At 35.3% G+C, this 16006-nt stretch overlaps 1 protein-coding gene and 1 pseudogene across 1 annotated transcript; one reads left to right on the top strand and one right to left on the bottom strand.

Moving 5' to 3' along the window:
- Positions 1-8340: 8340 nt before the first annotated feature.
- LOC137726144 (RING-H2 finger protein ATL64-like) lies at positions 8341-8811 on the bottom strand. The gene has a single exon (XM_068465023.1). The coding sequence runs from the start codon at positions 8809-8811 to the stop codon at positions 8341-8343; it is 471 nt and encodes a 156-aa protein (XP_068321124.1).
- Positions 8812-12140: 3329 nt separating this feature from the next.
- On the top strand, positions 12141-14841 carry LOC137726153 (DNA repair protein recA homolog 2, mitochondrial-like; annotated as a pseudogene).
- The last annotated feature ends 1165 nt before the right edge of the window (positions 14842-16006 follow it).

Raw genomic sequence — 16006 nt, forward strand, 5'->3', positions numbered from 1 at the left:
AAGATCCCCATACCTCACCTTCTTTATTGATGGAGCCTTACCAAGCAATGTTCAAGACGCATGTAGACTTAAAGAGACAACCAAGAGATACTTCGTGGAAGGGCAATACTATACCTCAAATGATTCAATAAGGAACCATTGAGATACCTCGGGCCATCCGTGGCATCGCAAGTCATGCAGAAAGTGCACGCTAGAGAGTGTGGAAAACATCAAGAAGAAAGAAGCTACACAAGCAATTGTTGAGCCTATGATACTATTGGTCTACCATGAGGGAAGACATGCACAACATGGTCAAGACATGTCATGCATGCCAAGTTCATAAAAACTTAATCCACAAGCCTCTAACATTGCCACAAGACATGCACATTCCATGGACGTTCCATACTTTGGGGCATGACTTGATTGGATCCGAATGTCACATATGGATCCTAGTAGCCACTGAGTACTTTACGAAATAGGTAGAAGCCATCCCGCTCTGGAAAGCAACAAGAGCAGTAGTGTCTAATTTCATCAGAAAATGCATCATTGGCCAGTTTGGGATACCTTACAAAATCATAAGCGACAACGACTCACCTTTTGTAAACAAGCAAGTAAGTGTTAAACTCATTGGTTACAAGATCAGACACCATCACTCCACAACGTACTATCCTCAGTGAAATGGTCAAGTTGAAGCCATAAACAATATACTGCTAAGGATTCTAAGCAAAATGGTGCACAACTATGCTAGGGTTGGAGCACACATCTCCCAAATGTTCTGTGGGCCTATTGCACATCCCCAAGGAATGCCACAAGTTTCTGTCCTTATTCCTTAGTGTATAGATCCAAAGCTATTGCCTTTGTGGAAATGATGATGCCCACAACACGAGTCTCAGTAGTTAACAATGTGGAGTGAGATGCTGGAGTTTGCACAAGTTAGAAGTGGATGAATCTCAAGTTAATTGAGGAAAAAAAGATGGAAGCAACTAGGAAAGCAGTCTTGTATCATCAACAAGTTAACATAGCTTACAACCGCACAGTCAAGTCGCAAAACTTCAAGGAATGAGATCTTGTCCTCAAAACAGCCGAGCACATATGGAGGCAGATCTCTGTATTGTTGGACACATGGTTGAGTGTTTGATTCAGAATCATCATTCTCCATATTGTTTGACTATCGTTCCTTAACAACTATCTGGTTCCAAACAAGACTACAAACATTCAAGAGCTATTCAATGCAACTCTCATTTTTTCATACAATAATTTGTTAATGCAGAATTATGGAACATAAAGTATCCATGCCTTTCTGCTTTCTTCTAAAGTTCCTTGTTCATATAATAAAGAAACAAGCACTAATGTTTGTGTTAACTATTATTTCTTCAAACAACAATTTCTAAATGAAGAACTATGGCACATGAAGTGTCCATGTCTTTGTTCTAACTTCTCAAGTTCCCTTGTTCATCCAACAAAGGAATAAGCACATGTAGGTATGTTATCCTCATTACGTTAGACATATCTAACATGTTCTTCCAATGATACATTATCAATAGGAAAATGATGAAGATGCGACTACTTGAGTACATATACAATTCATTCAAGACAATCTATGGGATTGTAGTACCAAGTACGGAAACTAAAGCCTCTGGCTATTCTTTGTCAAGTTTTGAACAACATTTTGCAAATATATTGGTAAACAAATACATAACACATAAATTGATTGATTTTAAGCTATTTAATCCAGGTCTTTAAATCAAATATCACCACCCACTATTTTGACAAATTCCATATCCCCAAAAGAAATTCGAGAATTTTGGAGGAAACTTTTAGTAGGATATGGGAAGCTCATTATTACCAAACCCACCTCACAATTATATGATGTTGGCTAGCGTTAATAATAATGAAAGAGTATACTTACTCATTTACATCTCAATTAAGAACCCATCAACTTTGGCCTCTAGAGAATAATGCCTCATAGTTATGTCATGTTCGCATCATTGCACTTAGTTAAGTTACTCCCACCATGTCATTTCGTGTAGGGGTTCAAGCATAGCCTCATAATTATATCATGTTGGCTATACTCGTTGCCTACCTCACTTCATCATGTATGTGTATAGACTCCTAGTGAGTGCAAGCACATACTTTGACTTTCCCCATTATAGGTTGAAAACGGTGTATGACTCAAAACGATTGGAGCCTACCATGGTGGAAAGGCACGAAAAGTGTTCATGTCAACTTAATAACGGTCTGATTGAGGGTTTAGGTCTCATCACATATAAACATGCATTTTAATCACATTAAAACAATTTGGTCCCATTACAACTATTAGCCCATGTAATTGATTTTAGTAGTATATGATACTCTGACTATTCATGTAAAATGTTTTTAAAGCAAGAGTATATGGTACTACTAACATAAGCTTTGAATTCATTGATGGACTATATAGTTGCCTTAGGGTCTTACGATGACTATAAACGTTCAATTTAATCCAACACGAGCCTAGTGTTGGATCTCGGTCTAGGGATGGTGATTAATTTTAGTTACACGTTTAATCATATTATGACATGTTTCCCTATTGGGCGTTGGACCCAACTACTCCAATTTCATGCATATCAAATAAAACATAAGAGGATTACTTTTAAAGTAAAGAAAAACTTATGCTCTTTTACAACATTTGATCAAATCAAATTACAACCAATATCTAATCTACACATTCCCATGGTTCAAACAAATTTGAAAGACAACCTTTCACATAACTCAATTTCCGTAGGCTTAGGTCCATAATCACCCTTTCTTAATTAATAAAACACTTTTAACTAATTAAGCTAGAATGCAACAATGTCATTTGGTTGTTGTATCCATATAATTGATTTAAATGGGGCTAAATGAAATGAAAATTCAATTCTCATTTAAAAAGAAAACTATTATGTTGTCATCCTAACTTGGGCCAAAACGCAAAAACCTCAACTTTTGGGCTACAATGCAAAACACAAACTTTTGAGGTCACTTTGTAAAAACACAAAAGTCCACTACTTCATGTGATTACAACTAGAACCCAAAATTTTCAAAAATTACAAAAACTTCATTAAAGGAGCAAAACAATGGTCGTTTAGTGATTTTGGGCCTTTACGTAAAAACGTAAACTTTTGGGTCAAAGTGCAAATACCATAAAAGTATCAAAACTTTATGTAATTACATAACAACCCCAAAAGTATCTCCATTACATGGCTGGCTGATTTTAAGGAGTAAAAGTGGTGTCAAAAACTTTTTCAATTGATTGAAAAAAGTGATAGGTAAGGTGATGATTGAATAGTGATGTGAATCATCTCACATCAACTATTACATACAAATTTTAAATAAAATTCAAAAATCATTTTTAAATCAAACACCAAATCTTTATGTTCTTGTATGAACATGAAGAACACAACAAGAACATTGAAGAACATCCATGAAAATCCATAAGAGCTCCATGAACATTTTCCACCCAAAGACACCCCAAAACCTTTCAAATTTAAGGGAAATAACATATTAACATACTAGGGTACTTAGGGATTCCTAATGTCACTTTAAAACTCTTTTAACAATACAAACATAAACCCTAAAATCCACTCTATGGATTTGGCCAAATTTTCCTGAACAAAAGAAAACTACATTTTAGCTCCAAATTTGATGCTCATATGAATATGAACTACATCTACAACATTTGAGATGGCAAATTTTAGCTCCAAATTTTATACCTTTGAATCACCCATGTGAGGGCCTTCTTTCATTTGTCTCCTTTCTCCTTGGCTCCATTGATGTGGATGGAAGAACTTTGCTTCTTGGCTCCATATATTCTTGGATTTGGATTGGAGGAATGGATTCTCCAAAAGCACCCAAAATTGAGAGCCTCTAAGTTCCGATACCAAAGATGAGTGTAGGAAGAAGATGAGTGACTAAGGGAGGAAGAGATTGCTAGATAGTCCCTCCCTTAGGGCCAAAGTCCTAGAGAGAAACAAAGCAAAAGTTCTCTCATCTTTCCTAAAAGAAAACCTTAATGAGGGATGAAGCTATACAATTGCTTTTATAGTCGTTCCAAATGAGCGGCAAAACATTTATTTTTGTTTCTTTGTTTTTTTCCTATTTTTTTAATTTTTTTTTTACACTAAATAAAATGAAAACATGAAAACCAAATTTAAAATGTTTTCCCTTCCCCCAAACTTGAAACCAACATTGTCCTCAATATTGTAAGATAAACTAGCAATTAGAATGGACAAAAATATAATGGGGAAAAGAACAATTTAAAAACCTAACAAAACAAATTAATGAAAAGAAAAGTAAATAAAGGAGAATGTAGAGAAACTTAGTTGGATGGATGCAATCTTTGATCTCCATAAAAATAAAACCAGCAAGCTCTCTATCTTCAAATTAAGTAAAAGGCGATGGATCATTAAAATGGGGGAACACATCAAATTTATTCTTGTTCACGAATTTCTTGCTCCCCGACCCTTCATCTTTGACGGTTGAACTCAATTTTCTTTCATTAGTCAATTGATTGTTGCTAGAAGGCCTTTTGAAAGATTCAATTAGAGGAAGCAATGAATCTTCATAAACAGAGTCAATCATGTTACATGTACTAATCTTTTGCAGATGTTGACTTGCTCCAAATACTTTAAATTTGGTTGTCTCGTCGCCAACATGCATAGTAAAAGTGCATTTCTCAACGTCAATCAATATACATGCAATGGCCAGAAATGGACAACCTAGTATGATTGTAACTTCCCTATCTTCCTCCATATCTAAAATTAAGAAATCAGCATGGAGGATTAATTTGGCAACTCGTATTAAAACATCTTCAATAATTCATCTTGGCTATTTGATTGATCAATCTGTAAGTTGTAAAGAAACCGATGTTAGTTTTAAATCCTCCAAACCTCTTTTTTTCTTTTCTTTTTTAAATGAAGAAAGGCATTAGAAAAATACTTGCACTCAAATCACACAAAGATTTATCGAAATGATAATTTCCAATAATAGTGAAACTCCATGGATCTTTTAGTTAGGTTGTAACCTCTCAACAAAACCGCACTTACTTCTTCAGTTAATGCAACATTTTCATGTTCCTAAAACTTTCTTTTTTTAGTACAACAATCTTTTAAAAACTTATTCTAAGATGGAATCTGTCTAATTGCATCAAGTAAAGGAATGTTAATTTCAACCTTCCGAAGAGTTTCAAAAATATCAAGTATGTGTTGTTCAATCTCCATTTTTAGTTGATTGGTCTTTTGGGTAGGAAATAACTTATTCAACAATTTTGTTACCAATTGCTCTCAGGATTGAATTGATCATGGTTCCAAAGAATTATTCCACAATTTAACATTAGATTGCAATGAAAACAAAAACAAAATTAACTTGATCTGCTCGAGAGTGAGGCCTTGAACGTCCTACGTTCTTCAAAAATTGAATAAATCTATCAAGTGAAGATGAGAATCATCCTCTGCTTTGCCACTAAAATGGGGAACCATGCTAAGCAGCTACAGTGAAAAGTGCATGTTCCCTTCAACATTAGGTTGGAAGGCAATACAAGATGGAAATTCAATGTTCTTAGACTGAAACTTATCCTGCATCAAAACTCTAAGATGTGCTACTTCTTCGGCCATTATTGGTTTGGACTTAGCACACTACTTACGCTCTTGTTTTAGGTTGCGTAGAGTAGGCTCAAACTTGGGGTCAATAGGAAGAATTGCTAGATGGAGTGGAGAGTCTTCCTTGCATGCATTGCAAAACCAACAACACAAGAAAACTTCATAAAACTAGGCACAAGGATTATGCAATAAGACAAAAAAAAAAAACAAATGATAAATAACTAAAAATAATTAAAATAAAATAAGTGATGACTCCTAAACTACAACTAAGACAAAAATATGATGTTAGGAATATAAATTTTAGACATTGAGTAGGGGACAATCCTTGGCAATGGCACCAAAAACTTGTTATGCAATTAGCAATCTAAATATTAAGCTACTAATTACAGGTTTTAAACTTGTAAGTGCACAAGAACAAACACATAGTATAGAAAGCAAGTACGAGATCATTCTTACGAAGATTGACAGGTATCTAGATTATGATTCCTAAGAACGTAAATTAAGTTATTCACAAGACTAACAAATATGCACAAAAGAGATTTTACGGAATAGATTGAAGATGATTTGAAATTGAAAATGTAAAAATAGAAAAAGAGAAAAATAATTAAAAGTAAATGGATTTGGAATAAGATTTGAAACAATGACAAGACGAGTTAGGATTTCAGTATCCACCACTAATCACTTTCCTAAAGCAACACGCACAATTGTATAAAACAGAATGAGACGTTATATTTGTCAGCCTAAATAAATGTATGGTATATACTCTTTAATCTATTGATTCCTCTAAACAACGAATTAGGCACGGTATCTACTCTATAGTTGATGCGATGAGTGAAAGAAGAGAGGGATGGGGATAGGGAAGGGTGAGGGTGAAGGGGGGAGAGAGAGTGATTGATAGGATAGGTGAGCAAGGGGGAGAGAAAGTGGTGAGGATGTTCATCCGTTTTTTTAATTTTTTTTTGTCATTTTCATAAGATAAAGTTAGGGTATTACTATTCACCTATCCTTTTTTACCTCTCACGAATCCTTGTTAATTTTTGTTCATAGATCTTCAATTCATTCAATTCGACGGTCAAAAATTGAGAGGTGCGTGAGTAGTAAAAATGGGTGTATAGCCTAAATTTTAGTAAACTCGTTTTCTCTCTGTAACTATGTTTAAGTCTGATCATTGAATGAATAAACTAAAGAATAATCAAGAAGCAAGGATAAACTGAAGTGTGCAAAAAGAGAAAAAAAAGTGAGCGGAAATGAGTTCCCTTCAATTTGGCAACGTCCATACATGGGGCATACAATTGTATCATGGATGGTTGCAACACCTTCAAAGAAATTTATGTAGAAAGTCGGCAACGTTGGGCTTCGAAAGAGCATTACACAGAGCCCGAAGGAATGGCAGTGGGGTGGCACAAGTACCATCAACAAACTAATAAAGATCATGGTCGACAAGGAACAACTTCATTTGGTAGGTCCAAAGAAGGTAGTTAGACTCCTTGAGTTTGAGAAACTGGGTAACGTTGGGTACGGATGTAGACGAACCAGCAGAGGAGGATCTCCAGAAGCCATGGAGGAAAAAGGAAGGGGAGAAAGACGGCAGAAAATTAGGGTCAGGGTTTTGAAGAACAAGGTGAGCAAGGAATTAGGGTTCAGGAAAGATGGACATGAATACCATGTGGAAAGTCCATAATGAATTAATTGTATATTGATTGACAAGCATGCAAGCAAAGTAACTTGGCGTACAAGCTTGCAAGTACATTGTGGAGCCAAAAATAATCACAGGTGACAAGTGAATTTTTGGATAAAAGAGGACAAAAATACCCTTGAGGCATACTGGGATTCCTACGTGCGAGCAGCGGGCAATCATCCCTTAACAAAGTCAAAAGTGCCCAAAATAGGTAACAAATTCAAAACTATTTCATCCACCCTCATCCTATATTCTCCGCAATGTAATTATTCCGTAACCCCCAAAACATTTCTTTTAAATTATGTTAATTAGTCAATTAGTGGATTTATTACCTCATTAATCTATTAATGGCTAATTAACTACAAATTACACCCAAAAATTACCACAAATGGCCGGTCCCTATTCTCCCAATAGGGTCGGCCATATCCCTATAAATAGCTCTCCATTCTCTCAAAAAAAAAAAACTACTTCCAAGTCTCTTGCAAAACTCTAAAAAATTCTCCAAACACTCTTCCCTCAAAATTCTAACTTTGGCATTGGAGGTTCTTCGGCCGAACCCCCCCCTCCCCCAATTCAGCATGGGTGCGTGAGGCTTTTTGGCCTTGACCAAATGTGTGATTTGTTTTGTAGGTGCAATTTTGTCCAAGAAGGAGAAGACGGAAATTTGCATCCACATACATGATTGGAAACCTAACCCTAGAAGGAAAGAGCATCACGTTCCACATCACCTAATTGTGTTGTTTACATGTTAGACTTGAAAATTCGACACTTGTAAGGAGGCATGTTAAGAGTATGTAATTCATAAATTAACATTAATTGAGCTGATAACGTTTTTGGGAAAATGCCATTATGTATTTGCTTAGCTGTATTATAACTATTTTTCTGCTAGTAACTCCAAAACTAAAAGCTAAAATTTTCATGCAATATTAATATAAAATCCCTTTAATTAAGTAAGAATGAACAAGCTACAACATCATTAAAAGTATAAGAAAGCTAATTACATAATAAATCCCATTAAATAATTAAGAATGGACAAGCAACAACATCATTAAAAGTAGCAGTATCAGAAAACTAATTAGTAATTTGAACCGGAGCAATACAAAGGGGACAGTAGGTTTTCCTGGTGGTTAACCATTCATCGATGCATAGCTTGTGAAACGAATGCTTACAATCGTCAAGCAACCGACACTCTTGCCCCTCAGTAAACTCGTCCAAGCAAATTGCACAGTCGTCACTAGTAGCATTACTACTGGTAGCACTGGTACACATGAAGACAGTTGAGGCCTGCGGCAGCGGTGGGTTCACAGGAAACGGAACAATATTAACCACAATGTAGTCCTGCTGTATACGTCTTACTCGTTCTTGTTCAAGATAACGCCGGTTTCTTGATGCAATATCATTATCAATCGCTTGCTGGCGCAGCCTTCTTTTACGTTCCTTGTAGAGGTTGCAGAGTGCCCGGACGCATAGTAATATGAAGGCGGCGATAAAAGGTAGGAATGTTACACTTACAATCCAAGGCGTACGGGCGTCGAAATCCATGATGTGTCGAGAGAGAGAGAGATAGAGAGAGAGAGGGCAAAGGAATAAAGAGCTTAATTGTTTGTTTTGTATATATAAGAAGAGCTTAATTGTTTGCTTTGTATATATAAGAAGGATGAGGATTGTATCTTTAAATTTGGAGAGGATATAGTAGCACCGGCCAACATATTTATAACAAGTGAACTTCTAATCAAAATTGGCTTCGGATTAGTACTACTATAACCTATTTATAAAGACGGTTTCCAACTCCATTCCGCAAGAGGTAAAGGAATTCTCAATTTCCTAAGGGCAACAAATAAAAATTAAAAAATACGCTTCTTAAGACAAATGTGTTAGCTTCGCTTCCCCTTTATGTAACGTCCCACATAAGAACGGAGCCCATATTTTGTTTTTAGGACGACTAGTAACTTACATATGACTTGCATGTAGGTTTAAGTTTTAGTCCAGCAAAAACTAAAGAAAAATTTATGTCGTTGATTCTAGCCTTTGGCCTTGGGATCAGCCGCAATCTTCTTGGCAACTCTTGTCGGTCTGTTTACTCTCTTAGTTTCCTTTTAATTTTGTTTTTTTGGTGTGAAATCGTCGTAGTGAAACGTTGCAGTCGTCTAGATAGTCATCGCCTTTTGGCCCACGCACATAACCAACACAACTTACACAAGGTTATAATTAGATCAAGTTATCGCATTGGATATCAAGTTTGAAGCTTGAAGTCGTGAAAGATGTCGTGTGTCGAGATCAGGTTTAGCCAGTGTGACCCTCTGTGTTTAGCGGGTACAGTGCTAAGGCTCTCTTTAAGGTAATTGGGAGGATGTAGAGTAATGACATGATTTAATCCTTTTTTATTTTGATTATTATTTTCAGGAATCGTCTTGGAGTTTAGTTTTGATTTCTCTCTTTAAGAGAGTTAGCTAGTTTGAATATTTCTCTCAATTGGAGAGTTGCTTAATATTAATTTTTATATCTCTTTGGATCTTTGTGTGGAGAGTGGAACTATTTGATTTGTTGGATTTACTTCCTTTGGTGTTTGGGGATCATGGCAGTGATTAGATGATGCGATTAGACCTATGGTTATTGTACTCCCTATCCCAATATGATTTGAGAGTTTTTGTTTTCAAGCGATCTTCGTGTAATACAAGGTTTTATGGTTTTACTCATCTGCATAATCTTGTGATTGGTGATGCTTTTTTTGTAATATTTTTAAATCTATTTTACAAGGACCCTTTTGAAGTTGATTGTTCATGATATATTTGTAATGCTCTTTTTTAATGAATGAAATATCGTATTATTCTTTAAAAAAAAAATTGGTAAATTGAGGATGAAATAAAACAATATACATACATATATATATATATATGGGGTGAACTTTTCGAAATATACATATTAGTAAAGCTTAAATGTCAAAATGGTCCATGTGTTATATCCATATGGTGAATTTAGTCCTCATGTTTGTACTCTGTTAGTCTAGTGGTATTTCCTCTTGACTTATAAGTGAGAGGTCTTAGGTTCGATTCTCACCAAATGTGAATTTGAACCACATTATTGATAACCCATTGTGAGGCTAAACCCCTTTTCCTCTAATGTAGATAGTATCGTTTGTTAAAAAAAAAATCATAAGAAAAATCATATGAAAAATAATTACCTTTTCTCTTTGCAGAAAAATGCAAATCAATGAGAAATAACACATTTAATACATAAAACTTCCAATCTGAAAAATGATTAAAGTTTTGACATAGAAAAGAGAGGGAGTAATGTTAGGAAGGAGGTCAGAGAGTTGGAAGGAGAATAATTTTTCATTTAATTTTTAATTTTATTTCATTTTAAATATTTTAAATCAAATAAATTATAATTTTATAAATAAGTTTATAATAATTTATAATTTTTTTTACAAAAATTAGATGGAAATGTCCTTAATTGGCTAACGGAGATAAACACAAAGACCAAATTGGCCAAATTGAAAACACATGGACTAAATTGACCCAATGACTAAAACACAGGGATCATTTTAACATTTAAGCCTATTAATAAAACACGGTTTGTCAATCAAAACTAATAAAATTACTTCTATACCCTTTTAATACAAAACTGAAAGAAAATATTAGAAAAGAAAACAATGTGGCCATTAAAGTAATTTTGTACAAACAAGTGATAGGATTTTTACCACCTGCAAAAGTAGGGATAAAAATACTTAAAATACTTGTAAGAGAACAAGGTAGTTGTAGTATAAACGGCTCAAGCAAGGTCGTTTCCATAGGGATTGAATGAATAATTTGTATTTAAAACAATTCTTAATTAATTACTTGAAAACAATTCTTAATTAATTACTTGAAACCAATTTTTTGAAAAGGTTGATTTTCTGACTTAAAATGTTAAAAACGAATTTAAAATAAGGACAATTAAATAAATCAACTAAAAACAATTTAAAGAGACACTAGAGTTATGTCGTCACCTTAACAATCATACGTAGTTCTCCCAATCACTTATGAATTACTCATGCGTATCTTTAAGGTTAGGTTTTCCTAATATATATCCTACTTGGAACCTCCAATATAGAACGTACATCTAACAAGAAACCCGTCCGGATGTTCGGATCAAATATTAACATGAAAGACTCATTAAGTTTTATGAACACCCTTTGAAAAACCATGCAACCCTTAAAGACTTAGTGTTCATCCTAAGTGAAATGAAAATTATTAACCACAAGAAGCCAGCGCCAATTTCAGGGAACCTTTCGACCAAAATTGCGTCAAATTACTTTTCTAAATATCTTGCGAATCACTAAGACACTTAGATAGTTTAAAACGATAATTCAAAATTCAAAATCTGGATGCATACTATCATAAGTAAATTGAAAAAAAACTACATATTTTTGCGAAGGCTCGTGACCTCGTCCTAGCAAAAGAAACTAGTTACAAACAATCATAAAACAACATACTATTAAGAACATGGAAAGAAAACACCTTGAAAATAAACTTCAATCGTCAAAAGCTCTCTAAATTAATGTGTTCCTCCTTCTCTTTTTCCCTAATGGCTAAATAGCCTTATTTATATTAATATAAAATAAAATCCTACCTAGAAAAATGTCTTAGAATAAAACTAGCAAACAAAATAAATTAAGATCAACTAGGACACACTCTCCTAGATTAACAAGGAGAATATGCCACAAACCTGTCTAGCCACGTTTTAGAACTAAATCTCCTCCAAATCCTACCCATAATAGCTTGTTTTAAAGATTAGAACAATCTGAACACATCTCTAGAAGGGGCTGAATCCAAAATAGGCCATCTTGGGCTCCAAAATTTACAATTAAGTCAAATAGACTGGGAATAGAAATGTGGTACAAACGGTTTTGCAAGCGGAAGGAGCAACTGTTAGAAAAGCTGAAATTTGCGATTCATAAGAACTATAGGAATGGTCCGGTGAAAGCAACTCCAAACCGGCCATTGATATACTTTTACGTCTCTGTATTATTCCGTAACGGCTTTATTTTACAATCACGAACATCAAGCGTCCCTCTGAGGTAGACCGTAGAATACAAGGCGAAACACGAAACTAATATCTAGTGATTTAGGCATGAGAGGGCAATAGAGTTTAATTGGTGGACTGTATTCTCCAGGTCCTCAAATTTATACATCTACGTTCCCTCTATAGACATGCAACCTAATTCAATGAATAATGGCCTTCTGTTATATTGTTCTATATCGTCTCTTTGAAGTCTGTTAATAAAATTGCTTAACTAGACTGTCCTTTTGGCTGGACTTTGTGCGTATCTTGATATAGAGAATGCCATGGATTGTTCACTTGCAGGGCACACCAAAGCCCTTCTCTTTTCTCGTCCCGATTTGGCTGAGAATATGCTATGTGTTGTTGACACTGACTAAAAGTGGTTATTTGGATGCAATTGTAATTGATAGTGTAAGTAATTGACGCTGAACATGATTGTTGCTTATTCATTGGAGAGTTTGCTTCTTTTGATGCTACTCTTTGTTCAGATTGGATATTTTGGATGTCTCTTACCAACACGGCTGTCCATCACTTTGCTTCCCATTGTCGGTGAAGAAAAGATGCATGTGCCTGTTTCTCAACACTAATCTTTATTTTATTGACCTTTTAACGCCAATCTTTAAGTGGACCAAATATTTACAGACAAACTAACATGTCGATACATATATGTATTCTATCAAGTGATGCTATCATTTCTGTTTGAAGGAGCCTGTCATTTCAAAGTAATGCTATCAAGTTACATAGGAACCGTGACACTTTCAGATTGTTTACTAAATGTTAGAATCTAGAAAGTTTACCTCTTATTTCAAGATAGACCTGGGAACTGCAATGCACTGTGACTAGTAACTAATGATATATATAAAGTGAGTTCAGTGTTGGATGGAGCTTGGAGAGTTCATTACTGAACATGTTTTTCCTTTTCTTTAGTTAATGAATTTACGCTGCTGTGTTGTCATAGATGTAGATAATCACTATTAATCATTTAATTGTCTTTTGAGGGTATAGAAACTATCAATTTAATATGGCTTGGCATGTTTTGTTATTTCAGGTAGCTGCCCTGGTCCCCCAGTGCGAACTTGATACTGAAATTGATAGTGAATACCGAGATGCACAATCAAGAATCATAACCCAAGCATTACGAAATATACATTCTTATTAACCAGGTTATCATCACCGTACTTAAAACATTTTAACCTACTAGTTGTCTGTTAAAAATTCTATCTGCAGAAGGAGAAATAATATTTACTATGTAGCATTTCTTTTGTATCCAGATTAGATCAAGTCCAAAGTCAGGGAAAGAGTTTGGACCTATGGGTGAGGTTACTTGTGGTGGAAATGCCTTGAAATTCTATGCAGGTGGTACATTTGAGACTTAAGAGAATACAGTTGCTTCAGACCGGGGATAAGGTAAATTCTTTATTTGTTTAAGAATGACAAGAATGCATGTATCAAGATATGCTTTTTACATGAATAAAATTATTGATGTTTCATGTATGCTTTTTACAAGAATACATGTTGCGGCTGATACTACTTGATGCTTCATGCTGTTGTGCTGTTGATCTCTTTCGATGAGCCATATTGTGTTGGGCAATATAGTGGTCATATTTGCTTTTTGTTTTTGTTTATACGACAGTTTCTTTGATGTTCTGAGCAGTGTGAGTACTCAATAAGAGTATCACCTGCTTTTCTTTGGTAATTGAAACATTAACTGGTTGAGTAGGAAAACTGATAAAAAGGGAGAGGTATTCTTAAAAGATAAAGAGCAAAACCAAAGAACAATAATTAGAATAAAATAGAACTGCGAAGAGAAAGCAATGAAATAAAAGGTTGCTCCTGCAGTCTATGTACTTTTACATGAATTTCAGTGGCTGCAATCTCTTGTTGTTGCCTGAAAAATGAGTGCCAAGAGAGCGTGGTATCCTCAATAAGTGAATGTGCATTAGGGCCACTAGTAGAGCTTGTCGCTTCACAGTTAAATGAACTTTCTGAAACACTATTGTTTATTGTGCGTGTTAGGTTGATTTAGTTAGAATATGGTGGTAATCTTCTTAAGCGATTGTGTATTTGTACTTCAAATATTCACATTGCCATAACAGAAAAGGTACCCTCTACCCTGTATGGATGTTCAACTTATTTATATGTGAACTTTATCAGAAACACTCTTCTCACTTTTCCTTCTGAGGGTTGTATTCTTTGATCTTCTGAGGGTTGTATTCTTTGATCAGAGTATAAAGTCCATATTGTTTTAGGCTACAGGTCTTGGGATTTCTATGCAAGTTGTGAAAAATAATTTAGCACCTGCAATGAAGAAGCCCGATCTGGGGATACAGTTCGGGAGAGGCTTAGGCTGTGAATCAGAGGCATTGCAGTTGGCTTGTGAACACGGGGTCATTGCCAAAGAAGGAAGTAACTACCTCATAGGACTAAAGGTTTTTAGTACTGAACATGCAGCATAACAGTATCTGGCCAAAAATGATGCGCTTTTTGATGAGTTAGTCAGTCTTCAAGAAAATACTGTTTGAAAGATAGAGTTAACTAGACGGCCCTTACTGAATGAGCATCTGTCAAATGTGAAGTGTAAAATGGTGGAGTCATCTGGTCACATCCCATGTCATGATGCTACCTGAAGGTTTGGGATGACATTCCGGTTTAGGATGCAGCTAGTTCTCTAGAAAAATTGACATAGGCTAAATACGATCCAGACCATAAAAGATGGAAGTTTTTCCGTTATCCTCCACCTTCAGGTTATCATATGTAAAATGGTTGGAACTGTTCCGTTGTTTGTGTAGTAACACAACCACAACACAGTCCACTTTCACTTGTGAGTTATACTTTATTTCTACCACGGCTTATGAGAAGCATGTATTATCATTTGATATCAAGCTTTGCAGGGGATACTCACTTTAAATACAAATCATTAGTTGCTATTCAAGCACACAGAGAAAACTGAAAGAACAAAAGTAACGAGAACATTTGCTTTGCATATCTGGTGAGCTCAGCCCTAAGAGTATAGGATAATTTACCCTAATTCATTAAACTATGGAGAGGGAAAGGGGGATTCGAACACAAAACTTAAGGTGCAAAGGTGAATACTTTTAACCAACAAAGTTACAAGCCACTTGCCTATAAAGTTAAATTGAGTTGTCGTTGGATTTGTGTCAGTAACCTCAAAATAGGAAATCCGAGTGAGATCAATATGAATCATAACATTCCCAAAGTTAAAAGCTAAAACTTTCATCCAGCATTAAAAGTATGAGAAAACTTGTTAAGATGTAATATTAATTTGAAGAGGAGCAATATAAAGGGGAAAGTAGTTAAGATGTAATATTAACGTGTCAAGGTTCATAATTTGCTCTTGCTTGGGGTGGGCAGCAGCCCGCTAATCCCTCCTTCTAACCCTCATGCTTTCCTCCCATCTCCTCTGCTTTTTCCCTCAAATCCTCCCCTCCCATATCCTCTGTCCCTTTCCTATTACTGCATCTCAGCCCTTTATCCTTCCCCCTTGCCAGCCTTCTTTTTCAAAACCAACTTCTCCTCCTTCTCTGTTTCCCTTTTAGTTTATCCAATGCTTTACTTTTGGCTTTCTTTGAGTTTTGTCTCAATTTCATTGAGCTTTGCCTCACTTCCCTTGAGCTTGTCTCAAATATGGGCCTTTATGCACCTCTCTTACTCCTATGCTATATTTTGTCACGTG

This window comes from Pyrus communis, chromosome 1, assembly GCF_963583255.1.
Source record: "Pyrus communis chromosome 1, drPyrComm1.1, whole genome shotgun sequence".
Taxonomy (NCBI): domain Eukaryota; kingdom Viridiplantae; phylum Streptophyta; class Magnoliopsida; order Rosales; family Rosaceae; genus Pyrus; species Pyrus communis.